Here is a 21,102-nt window from a genome sequence, read left to right on the forward strand (position 1 = left end):
GGCCCCACATACTTCCAGTAAACTTCCAGTAATCCTTGTCTACTAATTGTGATGTACTGATAAAGCTCAGATAAGCCATGGCTATTAGCAGTATTGATTTTACGCTTGTGTACATGAATATTTAATACCTGCAAATGTTATATACATGGATTCTCAGAACTGTTGTCATGTCGTTATACCCATCATGCATGGAGCAGTCTCACTAATTTCCTATTTTGTGTTGCTGTTTGCAGTCACCTCAGTTGCTCTCTTCAACACCTACAGAGGTAATTGGCCATGTCTACATGTTTGTGATTTTTTTGTTTGTTTTTATTTTTGCCTTTTGCTTCTATCATGCTGGCATTCTCATCTCACCAAGATTTCATAATTATTTTATTTTATATCTGGTGAAAAATAATCCATAGAACTCTGTACAAATAAGCTGCTCGTTAAAATGTTCTTTTATGCAATGTGGTGAAAGTGTACTGTTAGTGTGCAAAGTTCAATAGCTGATAGGCAATCAGATTTCAGATTACTATAATCGGATGATGCACTTTGTACTTATTGTGTCTTTTTCGTTGTTTGTTGAGTTGCATCTGAGGATGTGAATTCTTGTTTGACGCAAATAAAAAAATAAAATAAAATAAAAAATATGTTAAATAAGCGAGTGGTAAACTGTAATATATCAGCGGTCTTCAAAATGTTTCTGCACTTTTATATATATAATAGAGTTTTAAAAAGTGCGGAAACTTTTTGAAGAACCCTCGTATTTTTTCTTAGGTTTGGTTATCCTTTAGGAAATGTTTGTCAGCATCCTTAGAAAGAAATCTAGGACTCAATAGGAAATGAGTAGATGTGTGCTGAATCTATCTATACCATTCTTGGTGTAAAGGAAGCTCAGCCACTGATATATGTCACATACCCAGGAGATCTGTGAATGTTATTAAGCATCAAACCAACTATGTGTGTGTACATATATATTAGATCTTCCCAAACAGTAAAATATTAATGTCTACCAAGAATCAATGCAGTGTTCACATGTGTGGCTAGGGCAGTGGTGGGCAACCTTTTTTTTCAACTGAGCCAAATCTCGCCCAAACCACGATTGAAATTTATTTTGAGAGCCACATTTTTAAAACTGAAAATTCATCCCCCATAGTAATTCATCCCCCATATAGTAATTCATCCCCCATAGTAATTCATCCCCCATATAGTAATTCACCCCCCCATAGTAATTCATCCCCCATATAGTAATTCATCCCCCATATAGTAATTCATCCCCCATAGTAATTCATCCCCCATAGTAATTCATCCCCCATATAGTAATTCATCCCCCATAGTAATTCATCCCCCATATAGTAATTCATCCCCCATAGTAATTCATCCCCCATATAGTAATTATTACCCCATATAGTAATTCATCCCCCATATAGTAATTCATCCCCCATATAGTAATTCATCCCCCCTAGTAATTCATCCCCCATATTAATTAATCCCCCATATAGTAATTCATCCCCCATATAGTAATTCATCCCCCATAGTAATTCATCCCCCCTATAGTAATTCATCCCCCGTATAGTAATTCATCCCCCATAGTAATTCATCCCCCATAGTAATTCATCCCCCATATAGTAATTCATCCCCCATAGTAATTCATCCCCCATATAGTAATTCATCCCCCATAGTAATTCATCCCCCATATAGTAATTCATCCCCCATATAGTAATTCATCCCCCCATAGTAATTCATCCCCCATATAGTAATTCATCCCCCATAGTAATTCATCCCCCATATAGTAATTCATCCCCCATATAGTAATTCATCCCCCGTATAGTAATTCATCCCCCGTATAGTAATTCATCCCCCGTATAGTAATTCATCCCCCCTATAGTAATTCATCCCCCACAGTAATTCATCCCCCCTAAAGTAATTCATCCCCCCTATAGTAATTCATCCCCCATATAGTAATTCATCCCCCATAGTAATTCATCCCCCATATAGTAATTCATCCCCCATATAGTAATTCATCCCCCCTATAGTAATTCATCCCCCCTATAGTAATTCATCCCCCATAGTAATTCATCCCCCATAGTAATTCATCCCCCATATAGTAATTCATCCCCCCTATAGTAATTCATTCCCCATATTGTGTCAATTCACTTACCTTTGCTCCGCGCGTTCCTCTTGCCGTGTTCCCGCGCCGTTCTGGTCTTCAGGGCGGACTGTGAGAGGAGAGGAGTTCGTCACGCTGCCCCGCCTACATCCTGGCTGCCCCGCCTACATCCTGACAGCTGCAGAGTCCTGACCCCGAGACGAGGGAGGGGGGCGGCCGCCCGAGAGGAGAGAGGGGGGCGGCCGCCCGAGAGGAGAGAGGGGGGCGGCCGCCCGAGAGGAGGGAGGGGAGCAGCCGCCCGAGAGGAGGGAGGGGAGCGGGAGCCCGGCACACAGAAGAGCCGCATTTAAGTTTGTAAAGAGCCGCATGTGGCTCGCGAGCCGCGGCTTGCCGACCACTGGGCTAGGGGGTGGTAAAACCAAGCAAAAAAAAAAAGCTGTAGTTTTACTGCTCCCTGACTGCCCGCTTGAACAAGGGCAAAAATGAAATGAGCCCTAACAGTAAATCTCCTAGATCACAGGTCATCTTGCAGTGTAAACCTTTTATATCTTTACATGTAAAACTGGCAGTAATTGTGTCCCAGTTGAACGAGGGCAGTATAAGAAGCGCATTGCTTTTTTAGTCAGAGGAATGGATTTGCAGAACTCAGATCTAAATAAAAGTTTTGATATATTTTCTGGTTACAGAATGGTTTAGAACTCTTCCTGACCTACTTTCAGTAGTGTCTGGCTCTAGGAGGGCTGCTGATTTGCAAATTAGCCAATCTCCAGAACTAGACACCGATAATAATTTGGTGTCCATGCTTGCTCTGCTTTAAGGAGGTTCTCTTGATGGGGCACCTCCCACCCATCCACTGATACTTACTTTCATCATGCTTCCCTGGCCATCTTTGGCAGTGCCAAAAAATACTCATTGCCAGGTATGGAGGAGCATGTTGCCTTCTCCCCTTTTTTCCAGCTATTCATCAGGCCCAGACACTGTCACATGAACGAGGAGAGCACATAATGGAGCTTACTTAAAACAGTGGGGGAGTATGAGAAAGGAGGGTATGAGTAGGTGATGGACATACCCTATCAGGAGAAAATTTGTACTAAATGGAAGTGGAATCCATTTTGCCAAGCCATTTTTTGCCACAGTGCAAGCTATTTTCTTTGCCCTCCTGCACAAATGCTGAGGTCCACACAGCTCCTATATTTTTCATTTTTTTCACTTTTTTGTTGACTGTTAGTGACATCTGGGCCCCATACACAGTAATTGTTTCAACATTTTTGTGAAATTGCTATGGGGTTATGTTAAGTTGCTAGTTTGTATGCGAAAAGGAATAAAACTTAATTTTTGAGGTGTTCCTTGAGGTTATTCCACTTTCAGCAGGAGTATGTTAGGCAGCTCTACATTCTTATTGGCTTTCTATGAACTATGAGAGCCATCATAGCATCTAGAGGTTGAATCAATTGCTGGTGAGGTAATGGAATGATTCAAGTAAGATGGTTTTCATAATGCCCTTGTTTTATCTAATTTTTCTATTCCATTCAGGGAGATCTTGATGATCGGTCACTGAAACAGTACCGAGCGTCCAGCCCGAGCTCCACTGGCTCTGTAGGATACGGCCGTTATACTCCAACATCTCATTCACCCCAACATTACAGCAGACCAGGTAAAGTGTGAATGAATTCCTTTTATCTTGTTACATTTTCATCTCTGCCACTTGTGCACAGATAAGTAAGAGAATTGTTACATTGTACAATGCTTATATTTTCAAGCTCCGTTACAAGAAAATGTTTAAATAATGAATGCACATTTTCAATGGTTCCCATACCTATCATAACCTGGACAATGCAAACTGAACATATAATGGAAACTTTCATAAGCAGAAGCTAGGTTCAGGTTAAGCCATGTGTCAAAATGATCCATAGATCCAAAGTTATGGACAGCTAAATTTATATGCAGATTTTAATTGTTCCTAAATTTGAGCTTGGCTATGCCATTCATGAGTGCCCCTGTTGGTTAACGAGCCCATCACATCAAAGGAAACCTATTGCATTAATGGAAAACTCAGTGAGAGGCTACTACAAGTGTCAGATGGAAGCACCTTGAAGGGAGCAAAGTTTTCCCTTGCTGTTCACTGGCAGGGAAGTATTCATCCTGTTATTTTACAGGGTGCATTTCACTGGCTTATTTTATGATTATGCCAGGGTTGCTTTATACTGAAACTTGAATGAAAATGGAAGGTCTGCTTATCCTCCAGCCTTCCACCCGCTGACAAAATGCACAGTTAATTGAAAAAAAAAAGCCAAAGTTACATCCCCACCAGGTTCTGGCCACTTTGCCTAGGCAAGGGGGGTGTCAGTCAGCCATACCATGGAATACAGCAGGAACATATTTTTGTGGGATTTTGGATCCTCAGCTTTCACAGGATACCATGGTGAGGTTGAGCGACCTCACCCTCACTTTTGCAAAGGCTACGAACAATAAAACATCAATATATTCTTAACAAGCTATAAATGTGTTTTAAAGTAGCCAGCATGGACCTGTAATTGCAGGAGCTGTGGGGCAATTAATCCTCAGAGTTTTCAGCAGAAGTCCTTTAAGTACATTTCTCAGAAGCTCTACTTCCTTTCTCAGTAACGATTTAACATCTCCGCTCCTACTGCTCTCCTTTACCAGCAGTGACTCAACAACTTGGCCTCCTTGTCTCAGCAGTTCTCAACAGAAGCACTGACATCCTCGAAAGCCTAGTACATATGGGCCGAATGTTGGACGGCATCAGCCAATTCATTAGAAACCATCCAACATACGGCCCATGTGTAGAGCAGCTGGTCTGACATAAGCCTGCTGTTCGGCTGGTTTCTGTTGAAGGGGCATGACTGAAAAGGTCTGCTGATCGGCTCCCAATCAGCAACTCTGACCAGAGTGTCCTAGTGGGGGAACCATCCCCCCTGTCAGAACACAATATCACAGCAGGGATGATCACTGTACTATCAGATATTTAGTACAGTGGCTCCTCCTGAGCTGTCTGGTCAGCTGTCAAAACTAGTAGTGTGTACCAGGCTTATGTCCTTATTTTTTTTTTAAGTCCGCAAACGTGCAACTATAACTTAAAAACCCGTAAGTGTCCGCAAAAAAGTGCAAGTGCAAGAACACCACACGAAAAACGTGCACTTAGGGGTGTGTTTGTCCTACCCCCGAAAGGGTTGGACCGTTCACCCGATCCCCCGGGGCACGAAGCTCCTGACAGGGACAAGGTTCCCATTTGGTCCTCCTGGCCAAAAGGCCTGGTGGACCACCGTTCCTTATGCCCAGCCGAAGCCGGACATCCAGTACTAGGCAAGGGGGTTCTCCCGAAGAGAAAACCCCCTAGGGATCAGGGGAGGAAGGAACCGTATGGCCACACATCCTCCCCCTAGACTTCAGGTAAGGCCCGAGGACCCACACCCTCCATCCGTGAAAAACACACACATAAGAACAGAAAAAGTGACAAAACGTGGGAGTGGTTTAAATAAATAGAATAAAATAAAAAAGTGGTACCGTGCCTAATAGTGCACAGACCAGGCCCTGAGGCCTGTAGCAAAAATTGCCCTGGACTTAGCCAAAAGACCTGGTCCTTAGGGCGCTGTGCAAAAAGAAGTGAAAGACAGTGGCCATGTGTCATCTTCACACCGTGGGGTCCCACACCCAAGTGTTACTAGTGACACCCCTGAGAGCGTCTTCCCCAGGGGGCACTGAGTTTGCGGACTTTTTGCGTCCCCAGCCCCAGGCCAGACCAAGGTAGCACGTTCAGATCAGGAGGTACTGGGTCTTTCCGGTCTCCCCAGAGGAATTACTCCCAAGGCCCCAGAACGAATCATGGCGCTCCCTGGTTTCTGTCCCTCCGGTACTAGCCTTCCGGACCCCCATCATACCAGTGAGGGTACTATACAACAACCATCCCCGTAAACTAGAATGGTCGGGAGCACCCCCACTGGACACTGATAAGAACAGATACTACACTTGATCTTAGCCAAAAGGCCGAGAAGTGGCTCCTCCTGAGCTGTCTGGTCAGCTGTCAAAACTAGTAGTGTGTACCAGGCTTATGTCCTTTTCCCAGTAGCTCAGTTCCCTCTCTCAGCAGTAACTCAACAACTCAGCTCTCCCCGCTTCCTTGTACCAGCAGCGATTCAAAAGCTCAGCTCGCACTGATCTCCCTCTCAGCATTGACTTAGCAGCCTTCTAGCCTACAGATTTCTGATGTAAACGTAGAGCAGGAACTGTGAGAGGAAAGCAGGGTGAGCTGAGCTTTTTACAGATCTACTTTATTGCTTCCACTTTGAACTTTGATAATGAATTGCTTCTGAGGTCAATGAGAGCTTGTTTTAAGTCTCATTAACTGCTTCTTGAGAATATGCAAATATCAAATGCCCATAGCCTAGCCACAGGTTCATTTTAAAGTATGCACCTGTTAAGTGACAAAAATATATCTTGCAGTTCTAGAGGTTAGTAACATTGGAGAAGAAAACTCTTCTGACATAGTTAACAGATCACATTATTTAAAAAAAAAAAAACGTTTATTTAAAATGTACAGAATGTTTTGCAGTCAAGAGGCCAATTTAGGGAAATCTACTATTGGGAAATAATAAATCCTTATAATTCTGCTAAAATTATGCTAAAATTATGAAATACATTTTCACAATATGAAGTAATTCAGGATACATATAGCAATGCGCAACAAATCAGTTTGATGTCTTTATGTCTTCCTAGTGCCCCCCCACCTGATTGCCTACATTTAAAATACCCTGCTGTATTAACTATTGAAGTTGGTTCTAAGGAAAACATAATTGTATTTTTTTGTACTTGATTTCCATCTCATATCAACAAAACTTGTTTTCAGAGAAGGATTTGCATGATCTTATACAGCGAATAAGCTGCAAAACATTCGCTTATTTTATTTACAATGCTTTTCAATTTATCTTTGTTAGTGCATGAGTTCCCCCAATGGAGCTAAAATCGTTCTTTTAATTTCCTTTTTTGTTGGCTGATCAGTTGGTACTGAGCCTTTTGGTACCAGCAGCTGCACATCTCTGTCCCAACATACAAGCCCCACATCTACATTCAGGCATCATTACATCCCTTTCTTCAAAGGTAAGGACAGGAGTGCATCTGTACTGTGATTCCTGTAGCTGACATGGCATTAGTTCTGATATATTTCTTTCTCCTGTTTTTGCTTTGTGGCAGCATGAACATAAACTATTTTATGTTGTCCCATTTTCTTTTGTTATGCTTTTATGTTTTTTTTTCCCACTCATAACCTGAAGCAACATCTAATAGCAACTAATTTGAAATGATCCTTTGAGGGCCCATTCACACTTAAACAATCCTTTGCTTTGCATTAATGTGTTAGCCATGCGTTAATGTGCATTGTGTTAAAGCCACTGTTTCATTATGAATGGGCTGCCAACACACCACAATGATCAAAAAAATCCATGACTTTTTTTAACAACACTACAACACATGGTACATGCTTTGTGCTGCGCTGTGTTGTGCGTTGGGTTCTATTGTACAGTGCCTTGGGCTGCCATTCACAATGAGTGGAACTGCAATGCACTGCACATAAAGCTGGTGCATCGCCATAAATTGTGGCAACATGCATTAATGCGCATGTTTTAGAATGCGTTGTCACAAAGCACAAGTGTGAATACGCCTTAAAAGGAACATGAGTGGGCAAAGTGACAGGTTCTCTTAAATACCCCTTCCCACCCTCCTGCTTATACTTTGCCACATTCTTCTTCTGTTCTCCTTTGTCTGTCTGAGCCCTCAAAATTCCCTGGTTTTTACAGGTGTGGGGGAGCATATACTTCTCCCCTTCCTCTTAGGATCCCACACTTGGTGCCTGAGCAACCAATAGCCAGGCCTGAACACTGTTGCATGGGGGAAGGGAGAAAGTCACTAACCCTATGGAGGCTCCAACTATAGATGGGAAGGCCTTGAAAAAAAAAAACAGAAACACTAGGAAAAAAATGTTTTTATTTGGGGGGGGGGGGGGGGGTAGTGGCTCCGGAAAAAAATTGGAAAAACAAAAGAAGTGTGGAATATGTTTTTTTACAATGCTAAATAATATATCTATGACATGGTATTCAAACTATATAACATGAAGACCTTAATGAAACATTTCTGGGACTTTATGTAAAGTCTTAAGTTATTGCAAGTTCTCTCAGCTGAAGACAAGCAAATCCTGGAATACAATTCAAATAAAACTTTACATTTAAATGCAGTTCTCAAACAAGAGAAATATGCAATTCTGTCACTAGGGGCACTGCAGGGGAAAGGCTCCAGTTTAGTTTGCTTGTGGGCTATATCTTGTAGCTCTCACAGTTGGGTGATTGTTGGGATAGAGTAGATGATTGTTTCTGTCCTCTCAGGCCTTAATTGACAGGCAAGAGGGTAATTTGTCCGACAAATTAGTTCGTTTTTAGAACCTTTAATTGATTTCTATTATTGTTTTCCACCATCACAGCATAGTATTTCCCTATAGTCTGGTCAGTATTTTGTTTTTTCTTTTCCTCTTCTCAGTAAAATGAGGAAACCAACATCTAGAGTTTGAAAACATTTCCACAGTGCAATTTTAGCAAAGCTGCAATTTGCAAATATTGTGAGAATTATTCTTTTCTAAATGCTACAAGGATGACAAAACACTTGCCATGCATGCCAGAGGTGCCCTAAAAACCTAAAAAAATACTTTAAGGAAGTAAATGGTGAGGACCAGAATGAAAGTCTGAGTTGCTTTACCTTCCAGAATTCTCAGTCCAGAAAATAATTTTTCTGCTGTTTCTGGATCAAAACAAGTTTTATAAAGCAAATTTAGTTTATGTACTGAATAAGCTGTACTTTTATTTTTATTTTAAAATATATATAAAAACATAGTTTTATATACACTGCATTTCATGTTCCCAGTGCATTTCACGTTCCCAGACTTTCAATTTGTAAAACTACTCCACACAGAATCCATTTTTCAATCTTTCCAGAAAAAAACAGAAAATAACATTTTTTTCCCCCATGGCTTCAAAATTTTAGGAAATTTTACATCTCCAGCTCCAATACAGATTGACACAGAGTTTATACAGGGATTAGACTCAATTCTCCAGAATAAGAACACAGCAGCAGTAGAGTGCAGGAAAGATATGTATCAATAGAAGGGATGGTGGCCAAAGAGACAGAGACTAAAACTGGCCATAGATGGATTGAAATCCCTGCTGAACCGGCCGAATTTCAGTCCATCTATGGGCAGGCTGATTTTACAGAAGTCGATCTCTTGATTTTCGCTCAGTCAGTGCTACTGGCTATAGCTGTCAGTGCTGATGAGTGTATTCTGATGATGGGGAAGCTTCTGCGCTGTCAGAATACAATAGATCAGCAGGAGGGGTTCCCCCATCCACCTTGAATGTGTGCATGGGGGTATGGATTCATTTTCTTTTGTTCAACCCACTGGTTGAACGAAAGAAAATGATTAATGTATGCCCTGCTTTAAACTGAAAAATATATTAATATAAATTAAACTAAATATAGCTAGCAATTAATAGAGCAACTAGCATGAAATTTAACTTCTAAGGTCACTTTTAGGGACATGATCCAAAATGTGCAGCAAATGGTCAGATGTCATTTTTTAAAATTGTTTAACTATAATCAAATTTGATTGGTTGCTGCTTTCACACCATCTTCAGCCCATTTTATTTACCTTTGTACAGCATAGGAAAAAGTACTAACCTTGGTTAGCTTTTTTTCTACTATGCCCTCTTTGGGGAGACTTTTCCTTGTGCCCTGTCTCAGTAAGGAGTAATTTCCCTCAGTGGAGACACAGAAAGAACGTTTTGCTTAAGCTACACATAAATAAGCCCCTAGGTGTCTGCACTAAATTCTTCACTGCTTAATGTTGATTAAAGACAAAAATTATGCGGAGCAGTGAATGCCCTCATATCAAAATGGGAGCCAAGCTACTTAGCCAAGATGTTTGTATCCGTTGAATGTTACCGCCCTCTCCAGTCTGTACTAAGCCAAAACTCACATAATCAATCTGCAGTTCATGATAACTGGGAGAAGCAAGGCAGATCGATTGGATCAACTACTTTGAAGAAGTAATATTTGATTCTACCTAATAGAGGCATGAGGATTTGGATTAAATCCCCATCAGGGCATGCCTATCATTAATTCCTTTTCTCTGATGTAATCATTTGGGCAATTTGTGACAGTCAGCTTGTGCTTATTGAGGCATATTGCTGAAAAGTGTTTGATTTGCTTACTTTCAGGAAATCCTGCTTTCATAAATTCAGTCTTCAAATTTAAAGGAGTAAATCTTTTTAGGCAAAAGCTGGTATGCCTTATCCCCATTATTATAGGATCCCTGTGAGTGAAGGTGCAAACTTTGTTTGAGATGGCACCCTCAAGTTGGGGCATCTCACCTTGCCATATGATTGCACAGCGGAAACAGGCAACCGTGCCTGTTAGGATAGTAGTGGGAGATTTGTTCACCCCCACACTGGGGTAGATCTGGTATTAAAGTATAACTAAATCTAATTTTTTCTTTTTTGGATAGAGGGGAAAGGGATTAGTACACCTATCAAGCTTAAATTGCTGTTCTCTCACTAGGGAGATTCATCCTCTCTTTTTGCATTGTTTATAGTAATCATTGAAAGTAAAAGAAAATACCAAATTTTGGGTTGTCCCAGAACAGTAATAGAAGGGAACTCCTCAGTGGGGATGCTATTTTTGGTGACAATTGGGGATTCCCACCTTTCATGATATTTCCTCTTCTATTTTGGCTATTGGATAGGAAATGAAGGGAAATCTCCTCAATGGGGCACAGACTGACTGGGTCATAACCCTCCCTTACTCTATTCAAAGTAAAAAAAAAGTGTTGGCCTTACTTCTCTTGTCAGCGTGACTAGAGAAGGGTCAGACAGTAGTACAGATCTTCACTGGTTCTAACTGTCTTTTGGCATTTAAGGATGTTAGAAATAGGCCAAACTTGTTTTGCATCGGCAAAAATTCAGTCCATCGTTGGCCAGCATTCCATCATGGTTGCTTCTGATCATGAAGTGTTCATCTTGCATGACAATTATGTTTGAGATCCATCAGCACTATTTAATGTCCACTGCACAAATTGCGTGTCTAAATTTCACTGAAATCTATAAACCTTAGAAATGTCACTGCACTTAGTATTGATCGTGAAAGTAAATGTAAACACAGGTGACATTATGGCATTATGTTTTCAATGTGTTTCTTGTTCTTTGGCGAATTTAATAGTTTACAATTGTTTCCAACATCTGTTCTTCTATGCTGTTATATGCAAGATCTGCTTTAATTACATAAATTAAATTCCAATCTGTCCTCCAAATAAATAATTTTTTGAAGAGCTGTGCAAGGATTCGAAACATCTGACTAAAGAGGGTGTTCACAAATATGTATTAGAAACAAATTCAGAAATAAAACAAGTCTATATAGTAATCAGTATTTTGTATCTGTGGTAAAATACAAACTGCTGATATAAACAGAGATTAGCAGCTTTTCAATTCAGAGATGTTTTCCAAGGGATATCTTATATGCACGGGTGTCAAACTGGGGGCCCTCCAACTATTGCCAAACTACAAGTCCCATGAGGCATTGCAAGATTGACAGTTACAAGCATGACTCCCAGAGGCAGAGGCATGTAGGGACTTGTAGTTTTGCAACAGCTGGAGGGCCGCCAGTTTGACACCCCTGCCTTTTATGTATGATAACAAGCCTTATGTATGTTTTTTTCTTGTTTTAAAGCCCCTCACACATGTCAGACATTTATAGCAAACTTTGCAAAAAATCAGGGATTTTTGGCTCACATACAGTACATTGTAATACATGTTCAAGCTGGCTAACTGTGTCAACGTAATCCCTGTTTGGCCAGTCTATATTCTACTCTGCAAAATACTTGCTTATAGCATATTTCAGTGGATATACACTGAGGAACAGAAGTATTTGAACACCCTGCGATTTTGCAAGTTCTCCCACTTAGAAATCATGGAGGGGTCTGAAATTCACATTGTAGGTGCAGTCCCACTCTGAGAGACAGAAGTTTAAAAAAAATTCAGGAAATCACATTGTATGATTTTTAAAGAATTTATTTGTCTTGCACTGCTGAACATAAGTATTTGAACACCTAAGAAACAGCAAGAATTCTGGCTCTCAAAGACCTGTTACTGTGCCTTTAAAAAGTCCACCTCTACTCCACTCATTAATCTAACTTAGTAGCACCTGTCTGAGCTCTTTAAAGACACCTGTCCACCGCACAGTCAGTCAGACGCCAACTACTACCATGGGCAAGACCAAAGAGCTGTCAAAAGACACCAGAGACAAAATTGTGGACCTCCACAAGGCTGGAAAGGGCTACGGGGCAATTGCCAAGCATCTTGGTGAAAATAGATCAACTGTTGGAGCATTTGTTAGAAAATGGAAGAGGCTAAAGACGATTGTCAGTCTCTCTCGGACTGGGGCTCCATGCAAGATCTCACCTCGTGGGGTATCACTGATGATAAGAAAGGTGAGGAATCAGCCCAGAACTACAAGGCAGGAGCTGGTCAATGACATGAAGAGAGCTGGGACAACAGTTTCAAAGGTCACTGTCGGTAAAACACTACGCCATCATGGGTTCAAATCATGCATTGCATGAAAGATTCCCCTGCTCAAGTCATCACATGTCCAGGCCCCTCTGAAGTTTGCCAATGACCATCTGGATGATCCAGAGGAGGCATGGGAGAAAGTCATGTGGTCAAATGAGACCAAAGTAGAACTTTTTGGTCTAAACTTCACTCGTCGTGTTTGGAGGAAAAAGGATGAGTTGCATCCCAAGAACACCATCCCTACTGTGAAGCATGGGGGTGGTAACATTATGCTTTGGGGGTGCTTTTCTGCAAAGGGGACAGAACAACTGCACTGTATTAAGGAGAGGATGAATGGGGCCATTTATTGTGAGATTTTGAGCAACAACCTCCTTCCCTCAGTCAGGGCATTGAAGATGGGTCGTGGCTGGGTCTTCCAACATGACAACGACCCAAAGCACACAGCCAGGATAACCAAGGAGTGGCTCCGTAAGAAGCATATCAAGGTTCTGGAGTGGCCTACCCAGTCTCCAGACCTAAATCCAATAGAACATGTTTGGAGGGAGCTGAAACTCCATGTTGCTCAGCGACAGCCCCGAAACCTGACAGATCTAGAGGAGATCTGTGTGGAGGAGTGGGCCAAAATCCCTGTTGCAGTGTGTGCAAACCTGGTCAAGAACTACAGGAATGACCTCTGTATTTGCAAACAAAGGCTTCTGTACCAAATATTAACACTGATTTTCTCAGGTGTTCAAATACTTATGTTCAGCAGTGCAAGACAAATACATTCTTTAAAAATCATACAATGTGATTTCCTGAATTTTATGTTTAAATTCGGTCTCTCAGAGTGGGAATGCACCTACAATGTGAATTTCAGACCCCTCCATGATTTCTAAGTGGGAGAACTTGCAAAATCGTAGGGTGTTCAAATACTTCTGTTCCTCACTGTAGTGTCAACATGGGGCAGATAGACATAGCTGAAGGAGAACTACAGACTCAGGTCTGGTCACTGATTTGCACTTTGTGATACTGTGCTCAAATCCAAATAGCCTACATATTCACTAGATTGCCAAAAGTATTGGGACACCCCTCCAAATCATTGGATTCAGGTGTTCCAATCACCTCCATGGCCTCAGGTGTAAAAAAATCAAGCACCTAGGCATGCATACTGTTTCTACAAACATTTGTGAAAGAATGGGTCGCTCTCAGTAGCTCAGTGAATTCAAGTGTGGTACCATGATAGTTTGCCAACTGTACAATAAATCCACCAGGGAAATTTCCTTGCTACTAAATATTCCATGGTCAACTGTTAGTGGTATAATAAAGTGGAAGCAACTGGGAACAACAGCAACTCAGCCACGAAGTGGTAGGCCACGTAAAATGACAGGGTAGGGTCAGTGCATGCTGAAGCCACCAACTGTCTGCAGAGTCAATAGCTAAAGACCTCCAAACTTTATGTGGCCTTCAGATTAGCACAACAACAGTGCATAGAGAGCTTCAGGGAATGGGTTACATGGTCAAGCAGCTGCATGCAAGCCCTACATCATCAAGTGCAATGCAAAGCATTGGATGCAGTGGTGTAAAGTACACCACCACGGGACTCTAGAGCAGTGAAGACGTGTTCTCTGGAGTGATGAATCACGCTTCTCTGTCTGGCAATCCAATGGACGTGTCTGGGTTTGGCAATTGCCAGGAGTTTGGTACTTGCCTGACTGCATTGTGCCAAATGTAAAGTTTGGTGAAGTGGGATTATGGTGTGGGGTTGTTTTTCAGGGGTTGGGCTTGGCGCCTTAGTTCCAGTGAAGGGAACTCTTAATGCATCAGCATACCAAGACATTTTGGACAATTTGAAAATGGCCCCTTCCTGTTCCAACATGACTGCACACCAGTGCACAAAGCAAGGTCCACAAAGACATGGATGAGTGAGTTTGGGGTGGAGGAACTTGACTGGCCTTCACAGAGTCCTGACCTCAACCCGATAGAACACCTTTGGGATGAATTGGAGTGGAGACTGCAAGCCAGGCATTCTCGTCCGACATCAGTGCCTGACCTCACAAATGTGCTTCTGGACGAATGGTCAAACATTTTCATAGACAAACTCCTAAACCTTGTGCACAGCCTTCCCAGAAAAGTTGAAGCTGTTATAGCTGCAAAGGGTGGGCCAACTCAATATTGAACCCTACGGACTAAGACTGGGATGCCATTAAAGTTCATGTGCGTGTAAAGGCAGGCATCCCAATACTTTTGGCAATATAATGTATATTTTTAACCTATCAGGTACTAAAGGAGTGTGGGTGATATACTGTACATATGTAAGCTATTTGGATTTGAGCACAGACATATCTTATTTTTATAACCATAGCTCTCCTTCTACTATGTCAGTCTGCCCCATCCACATAATTATGCTATTAACAAGTAAGTATTTTTCATTATGCAGAGTAGAGTATGGACTGGCCAGAGAGAGATTACGTTGACACAGTTAGCCAGCTTGAACATGTATTGCAATATGGATGAACAAAAAATCTCTGCTTTTATTCAAAGTTTACTAAAAATGTTTAAGGTTGTATTGTAGTTTGCAAAGAGTTGGTTCAGTATTTTCAGAGCACCCAACACATGTTTCTTATATCTATTTAAAACTACCCTAAATTTGGGGTTGAATGTTCTATGAAACTTTGGATTATTTTTGCACTTAGAGGAAGACAGGCCTTAAGCCTTGTACACACTGGACAAAAATCGCCCGGTTCAGCAGAAGCCGGACAATTTTCAGCCAATTTGTACAGCTGTGTGCTTTAAAGAAGCTAGTCTCATGAACAGCTTCTGTCGAAGGGGTATGCTGGAAAACCAGCATCCAGCCAGCAATCTCTCAAGTTTTTTCTTCGCTCAACCTGCTGAGTTTAGCAAAAAAAATATATAGTGTTTACCAGCTTTAATTCAGGATCAGCTACTGTGGAAGCGTAATGGCAGCTGGATCAGCTCTTTTTATATAAAATGTGATTATCAGTTGCTCTGTAAACCCAACAATCACTGATACAAGCCTTCAGTGAATGTTTGATCAAACCGTAGCTGGGCCTAGTACTCCTCTACCTTCCAGGCATTGCTGTTATAATTGCACTGTTATCACTTCCATTGTGCATTTTTTTGTTAGATACAGATAATTGCTGGGTGGATATTAATGAGTGGGGTCTTTAGCAGTTACTGTCACTTCACACCTCCCTTGATTTCAGGACTACAGTTACAAAAATGTGTAGGTGGAATGGGGATGAGTCAGACTGTCAGTGAGATTTTATTAAAGTTTATTTTCTGAATCATATAGCCACCTACATGTAATGTTAGAAATCAGCTTTACTTGGGTATTTCTCATCAGTTAAAGGAAAACTCTAAAACTTTTTTTAGTTGTAGACAAAGTAGAGAAGGCATATACTAGGTTGTGTCTCTATTTTGGAGATTTCCTCATCCATTTTAGGGGCAGGGTATAATGGGAAATATGGCACAGGCTGTAACATAACAATCTTTAAAACAGTAGCATGACCAAAGTTTTTTTGATTATACTTGTCTGGATGGTCACAGGAGTAAAATTAGTTTTGCCCTCCTGTGACTCACAGTCAGCTGATTGTGAGTTATTGCCCACTATCAGCTGAGGGACTGGAGCCAGAATAATCTTGACAACATTGTTGGGATCCACCCTGCTGCCTGATTGAGAGTTGGCTCCTCCTTTCAGTGCATGATTGAGAGCCAGAGCCAGCAGTGAACACCCCCTCTCCTGCCCTATGATAGAGCGAGTGCTGGAAGAGCAGAGTGGAGAGCGGTGACTGACAGTCACTGCTCTCTGCTCAGAGCAGACCAAGAATTGAGCTAGCAACGATCAGGTGATTGCTTCGTTTTTGGTCTTATAGCTGACGTGGGATAGCTGCAGCATCAAACAGGTGTGGAAGTGAGGGAAATTCATCTTAATTGACACGGCAATAAATGTCCTGATTTGAAGACTCACTTTCTGTTCCTGTCCCAATAACAGCTCAAAATTTTGAATTTTAGGGCCAAATCACACATGGTGGTAGCCTAGCGCAGACATGCTGCATTTTATTGCAGTGCACCAGCCTGACATTGCAGTGAATGAAATGTATGTTTTAGGCACTTTAAATAAAGTTAGAACAAAACAAAAAAATGGTAGCAGTTTGATGTGATTAATTGGGCATCACACTGCCCCCTAGCACAGCGGCAAGGCAGAGCAGCTGAAGCGGTGAATCGCTCAGGCTGCTCTGTGATTTCATGGTGGGACAGTCTGAATTGGCCCTTAGTTCTGCTGACAATAGTCTCCAACACAAATGGAGATGGAGGTAGGGTATAGACCCCTAGCCGGGACAAAAACAGCAATAAAACGTAATAGGCTTGCCAGCCCTTCCCTACTCTGTCCATAACTAAAAAACGTTTTGGCTTGAGATACATTTTCACTTTAGAGCATTGTAGAATCCAGAAGTAGCTGAGCACATAGCAGGCATATTCTGTAAGTGCTATTAGCTGCAGTGCTAAGGTTAAGTGAAACAAAAAGCCTTTTTCTTAGGACTCGTAAAGAGTTAAATAGCAGATAAAATTGCATTAATGTTTTTTTTTAATTAAACAAGACTGTAGAGGCTGTGGAAGATGGAATCATTTAATAGCACAGGGAAGAAGGAAGCCACAGGAGGTCCAGTGAGCTGCAGACAGAATCCCAATTAAGGTTAAGCATTAATATATAATCAATGTGACATTTACCAGGGAGAGGGGCACAAGCAGACCTCATTTTTATCACGTTGTTAAGGCCTGGAAGTTCTGATTTATTTTAAATAAACATACTTTTCATTAATCCTATTAATTAATGAAAGAATGATGCTTTAAAATACTTGCTTGCTGTTATTCTCAATAGATCTTCAACTTCTCTAACAGTTTCAACAATTTAATTATTGTGCAATCTAGATTACTAGTTATTAATAAACATAAAATTATGTATGCTTAAAATGATCACACATGATGTCAGTGCCAAAGCTGGGACAAGGGGTGGGCAGGAGGGCAGCTGCCCTGGGTGCTGTGATGGGAGGGCACCCTCTCACCACATGCATATTTCAGTGGCTGGTATCCAGTGGGCCACCACCTCATGTCTACTCTGACAGCTACTGCTGTCACACTGTTCTACAACATGCCCACTCTCCGTCCTATCCATCCACTGCCTATACAAAAAAACATGTTGTGCACCTGGAACTACCTTTTAGCTGCTATGAAAACAAGCAATCAGTGACACATGTGCAGTGCATACTTCATGCCAACCATGTGCAGCCAAAACAAGGGGGGTAGAGAATGGGCACAGGGTGACACTCCTATTCTATGGCATGCAATAGCTGCAGGGGAGAGGGGCATAGTTCTGCATCCTTGCCTTGAACATTGAATGAAGCTGTCCCAATTCATTCTATCACATTGCATTAGTGCGTGGTAAAATGCATGCAACATGTTAAAAACAGTGGGGTGTGCTGCAGTCTTATTTCTTTTGATTGGCATCTGAATGAAACTAGGAAATGCAGCACAAAACTATAGAACACCCTCCTGAACTAACCTACACTAACACCCCCACCCTATTATCTTACTTCGGAAGCTAAGTTGCATCTACCTGAACTGAGCTCTTGTAGACTTGTATGGGACTGTCCAGTGATGCAGCACCAGTGTCCAGGACACCCACATACAAGTCTTTGAGGTTTTAAGCTGACCATACATTGTTCAGTTATTTTCATTCAGCCTGAACCGATTCCCAATCCATACATTTGAGGTGGATGGAGGAATCCTTCGTGCTGCGCTATTGTATTCTGACAGCGGGTGGATTCCTTGGCTGTCAGAATACATAAATCAGCGCTGCAGTCGCTGATCAAGCGGCTTTCATCTGACATAGCGGTTGAATAGAAGTCATTTGGTAGATCAACTTCTGTTCAGCTACAGTGACCACACATGGATCAAAATTTTACTGGTCGCTGCTTAACTGGCCGAATTTTGATCCATCTAAAGCCACCTATGGGGCAGATGCAACCAGGGGATTATTGCTGGAGAAGTAAGCAGCGCACAGAACACTAGTAAGGAACTGGGGTGAGGGGATGTTAGTACAGGTTATTTGGGAAGGGTGTGGGGGAGTAGGGCTTTGGAGAAGTTTAACCTAAAAGCACAGTTGTCTAGTTGTTCTTTAGGAGATGCCAAGAAGCAGATTGGAGGCTCCTAAAATCTAGCTGTTAACCCACCACTGATCAGCTTCACATGCAATGGAATGGCTGGAATGGCTTTGGCCAATGAAAGTGGAACTTCGGCCAAAGATTTTTTTCAGTGTTGAATCCATGGGGTAAAAGTTATAACCTCTGTCAGGTTATTTTGTTGTCTGCACCCTTCCAAGGGAGGGCACCCCTTGCCTCCCGATTTATCCACGTACGAAGTGAGGAAAAGTCTCTCCAATGGAAAAAAAAACAGATACCAATAAATGTCTGACAGATGTTCTAACTTTGTATATTTTAATCTCTCTTGGAGTACCATTTTTTTTTTTTATTCTATTCTCACAATACTATGCTTAGAACACAATCAAATGTGTAGATAATAGAATACAGTGCTAAGAAGACTACAGGAAAGAAAACAGTGTACCTTGCACTTCACAGTTACAATAAATCAGATAAAATCATTTAAAAGGAAACTAATACCGTTTAATAAGAATCAATGTTACATCAATGAAAAGCCTGTACAGTCAAAGGAGGTGATGGCATCAACAGCAGTATATGGCCAATGGTAGGTTTGCGTTTAAGAAGGTAACTCTGTACTGACCTGCTGGGTGGTGGAGAGCACTGGTGCCCTCACCGTCTGTGAACAAGCCTCAGAAGTTACAAAAGTTTAGAAAGTTTGTCTTACTTATTTTATGCTCTCATTATTTGATCCTTATATTATCAGATGTATGAAGCATGAAGGTGGATTTACATATTACGCAGCGTTTCTCAATCTTTTTACCCCAAATAAGCCCTTAAATAATTTATAGACTCCTTACTAAAACCAGTTTGTTGAGGTCAGTGGCAAAAATGCACCCTACATTGGTGCTCAATAGGACCTCCTTACACTGGTGATCAGAATGCCACCCTTACAGAGAGCTAGAAAAGTGGTTGGTGTCACACTGCTGGCTATGCCAAGGGGCGTTTGTCCTGGAATTATACAGGCACCATCAAATGGGAAGTTAATCAGCCATAGCTCAGGGAACCCGTAACAACCTATGGAGGAACCCTAGAGTACCATGCAATCCTGGTTAAGAATGGCTGTATTAATACATACAAGCTGCCAGCGCTTTATAATGTATAAGGTGAAACACATGACTTTGTTCTCAGACTTTGGTTTTATTTGTTCTCTTTGCTTTTTTCAATGGAGGCAGTGAAAGTGGTCGGAGTACCCCCAGCTTGTCTATGTGCTCAGACACCAAATCCACATCTTCGTCCTATCAGCAGGCGCCCAGACATTTCCATGTTCCAGGTAGGCGTGTGTGTTTGCTAATTTGACATCATTAATTGGGAAGCCTGTAGATTCTCATGATTTGTTTGATGTTGTCAATGTGTGCCTGATTCATTTTTCCAATTACTGCTGTAAATCTGACAAGTAACTCATTGTGCTGAAAACCCTGTCCTCGGAAATCACCAGCGAGCTTCCAGCTGCTATTTTTGTGATCAAAGCTGGGCTAACTATTGCCTCCCTAACAATGCTAAAAATTGGGCCATTTTGGAGAGGGGTTAGAGAGCACTATTTATTTATTAGCTGATACTAGAAACGTGAAATTACTGAGATGTCTTCGCTAGAGAACAGTATAAAGGGATGGCAATGCTCCCTGGGAAATGTATGCAGATAACCTTCTCTAGAAACAGAAGGACATCTATGGCATAGCATTGTCACTTAGCAGGTCCAGTGCCCACTCCCTGGATGTTTTAAACAACCATATAGGCTTTTGGTGAAGCAGAACACCTACTCATGGAAAGTACGGTATTGACATCTACTGGCTCATACTAGAGGGGAGCCAGCCTTGCACTGTCCCTGCCTCCACCCCCCTCTCAAATGTACTGCCCCCTCCTACAATACTGGTACTGCAAGGGATGCGAGGATAGCATGGAACACTCATCCAGCCAGTTCAGGGCCCACATTCTTCATTTACAAGATTATATTTTGACTGTTTACTGGAGGAATGTATTTTCTTTTTGTAAATGTAGGCTATAATGTGATTTTAATTTTTTTTCATGTCATGTCTATATTGATTACATAGCACTTTTGATGTTATGTGTGAAACTATATCCCAAAGGGATATCCCTTGTGCTGATTTCTCTTATATTAGTAGAAATTCTCCTCTGTCCATGCCCACCCACACTTCTGTAAACTTCCAGTGCAACGGTG

General features: G+C 41.6%; 1 protein-coding gene and 1 pseudogene across 1 annotated transcript in view; one reads left to right on the top strand and one right to left on the bottom strand.

Annotated features, from left to right (window-relative positions):
* ABLIM2 (actin binding LIM protein family member 2) overlaps positions 1-21,102 on the top strand; it is a 298,016-nt gene that overhangs the window by 194,281 nt on the left and 82,633 nt on the right. The window contains exons 11-14 of the mRNA XM_089691577.1: positions 234-266; positions 3,626-3,746; positions 7,109-7,207; positions 20,095-20,196. Coding sequence (XP_089547703.1) covers positions 234-266; positions 3,626-3,746; positions 7,109-7,207; positions 20,095-20,196 — 355 coding nt within the window. The remainder of the gene's footprint in view (positions 1-233; positions 267-3,625; positions 3,747-7,108; positions 7,208-20,094; positions 20,197-21,102) is intronic.
* On the bottom strand, positions 5,995-6,109 carry LOC149450729 (U2 spliceosomal RNA; annotated as a pseudogene).

Source organism: Staurois parvus, unplaced genomic scaffold (assembly GCF_062004578.1).
Source record: "Staurois parvus isolate SC_StPar_1 unplaced genomic scaffold, SC_StPar_1.0 ptg000564l, whole genome shotgun sequence".
Lineage (NCBI taxonomy): Eukaryota > Metazoa > Chordata > Amphibia > Anura > Ranidae > Staurois > Staurois parvus.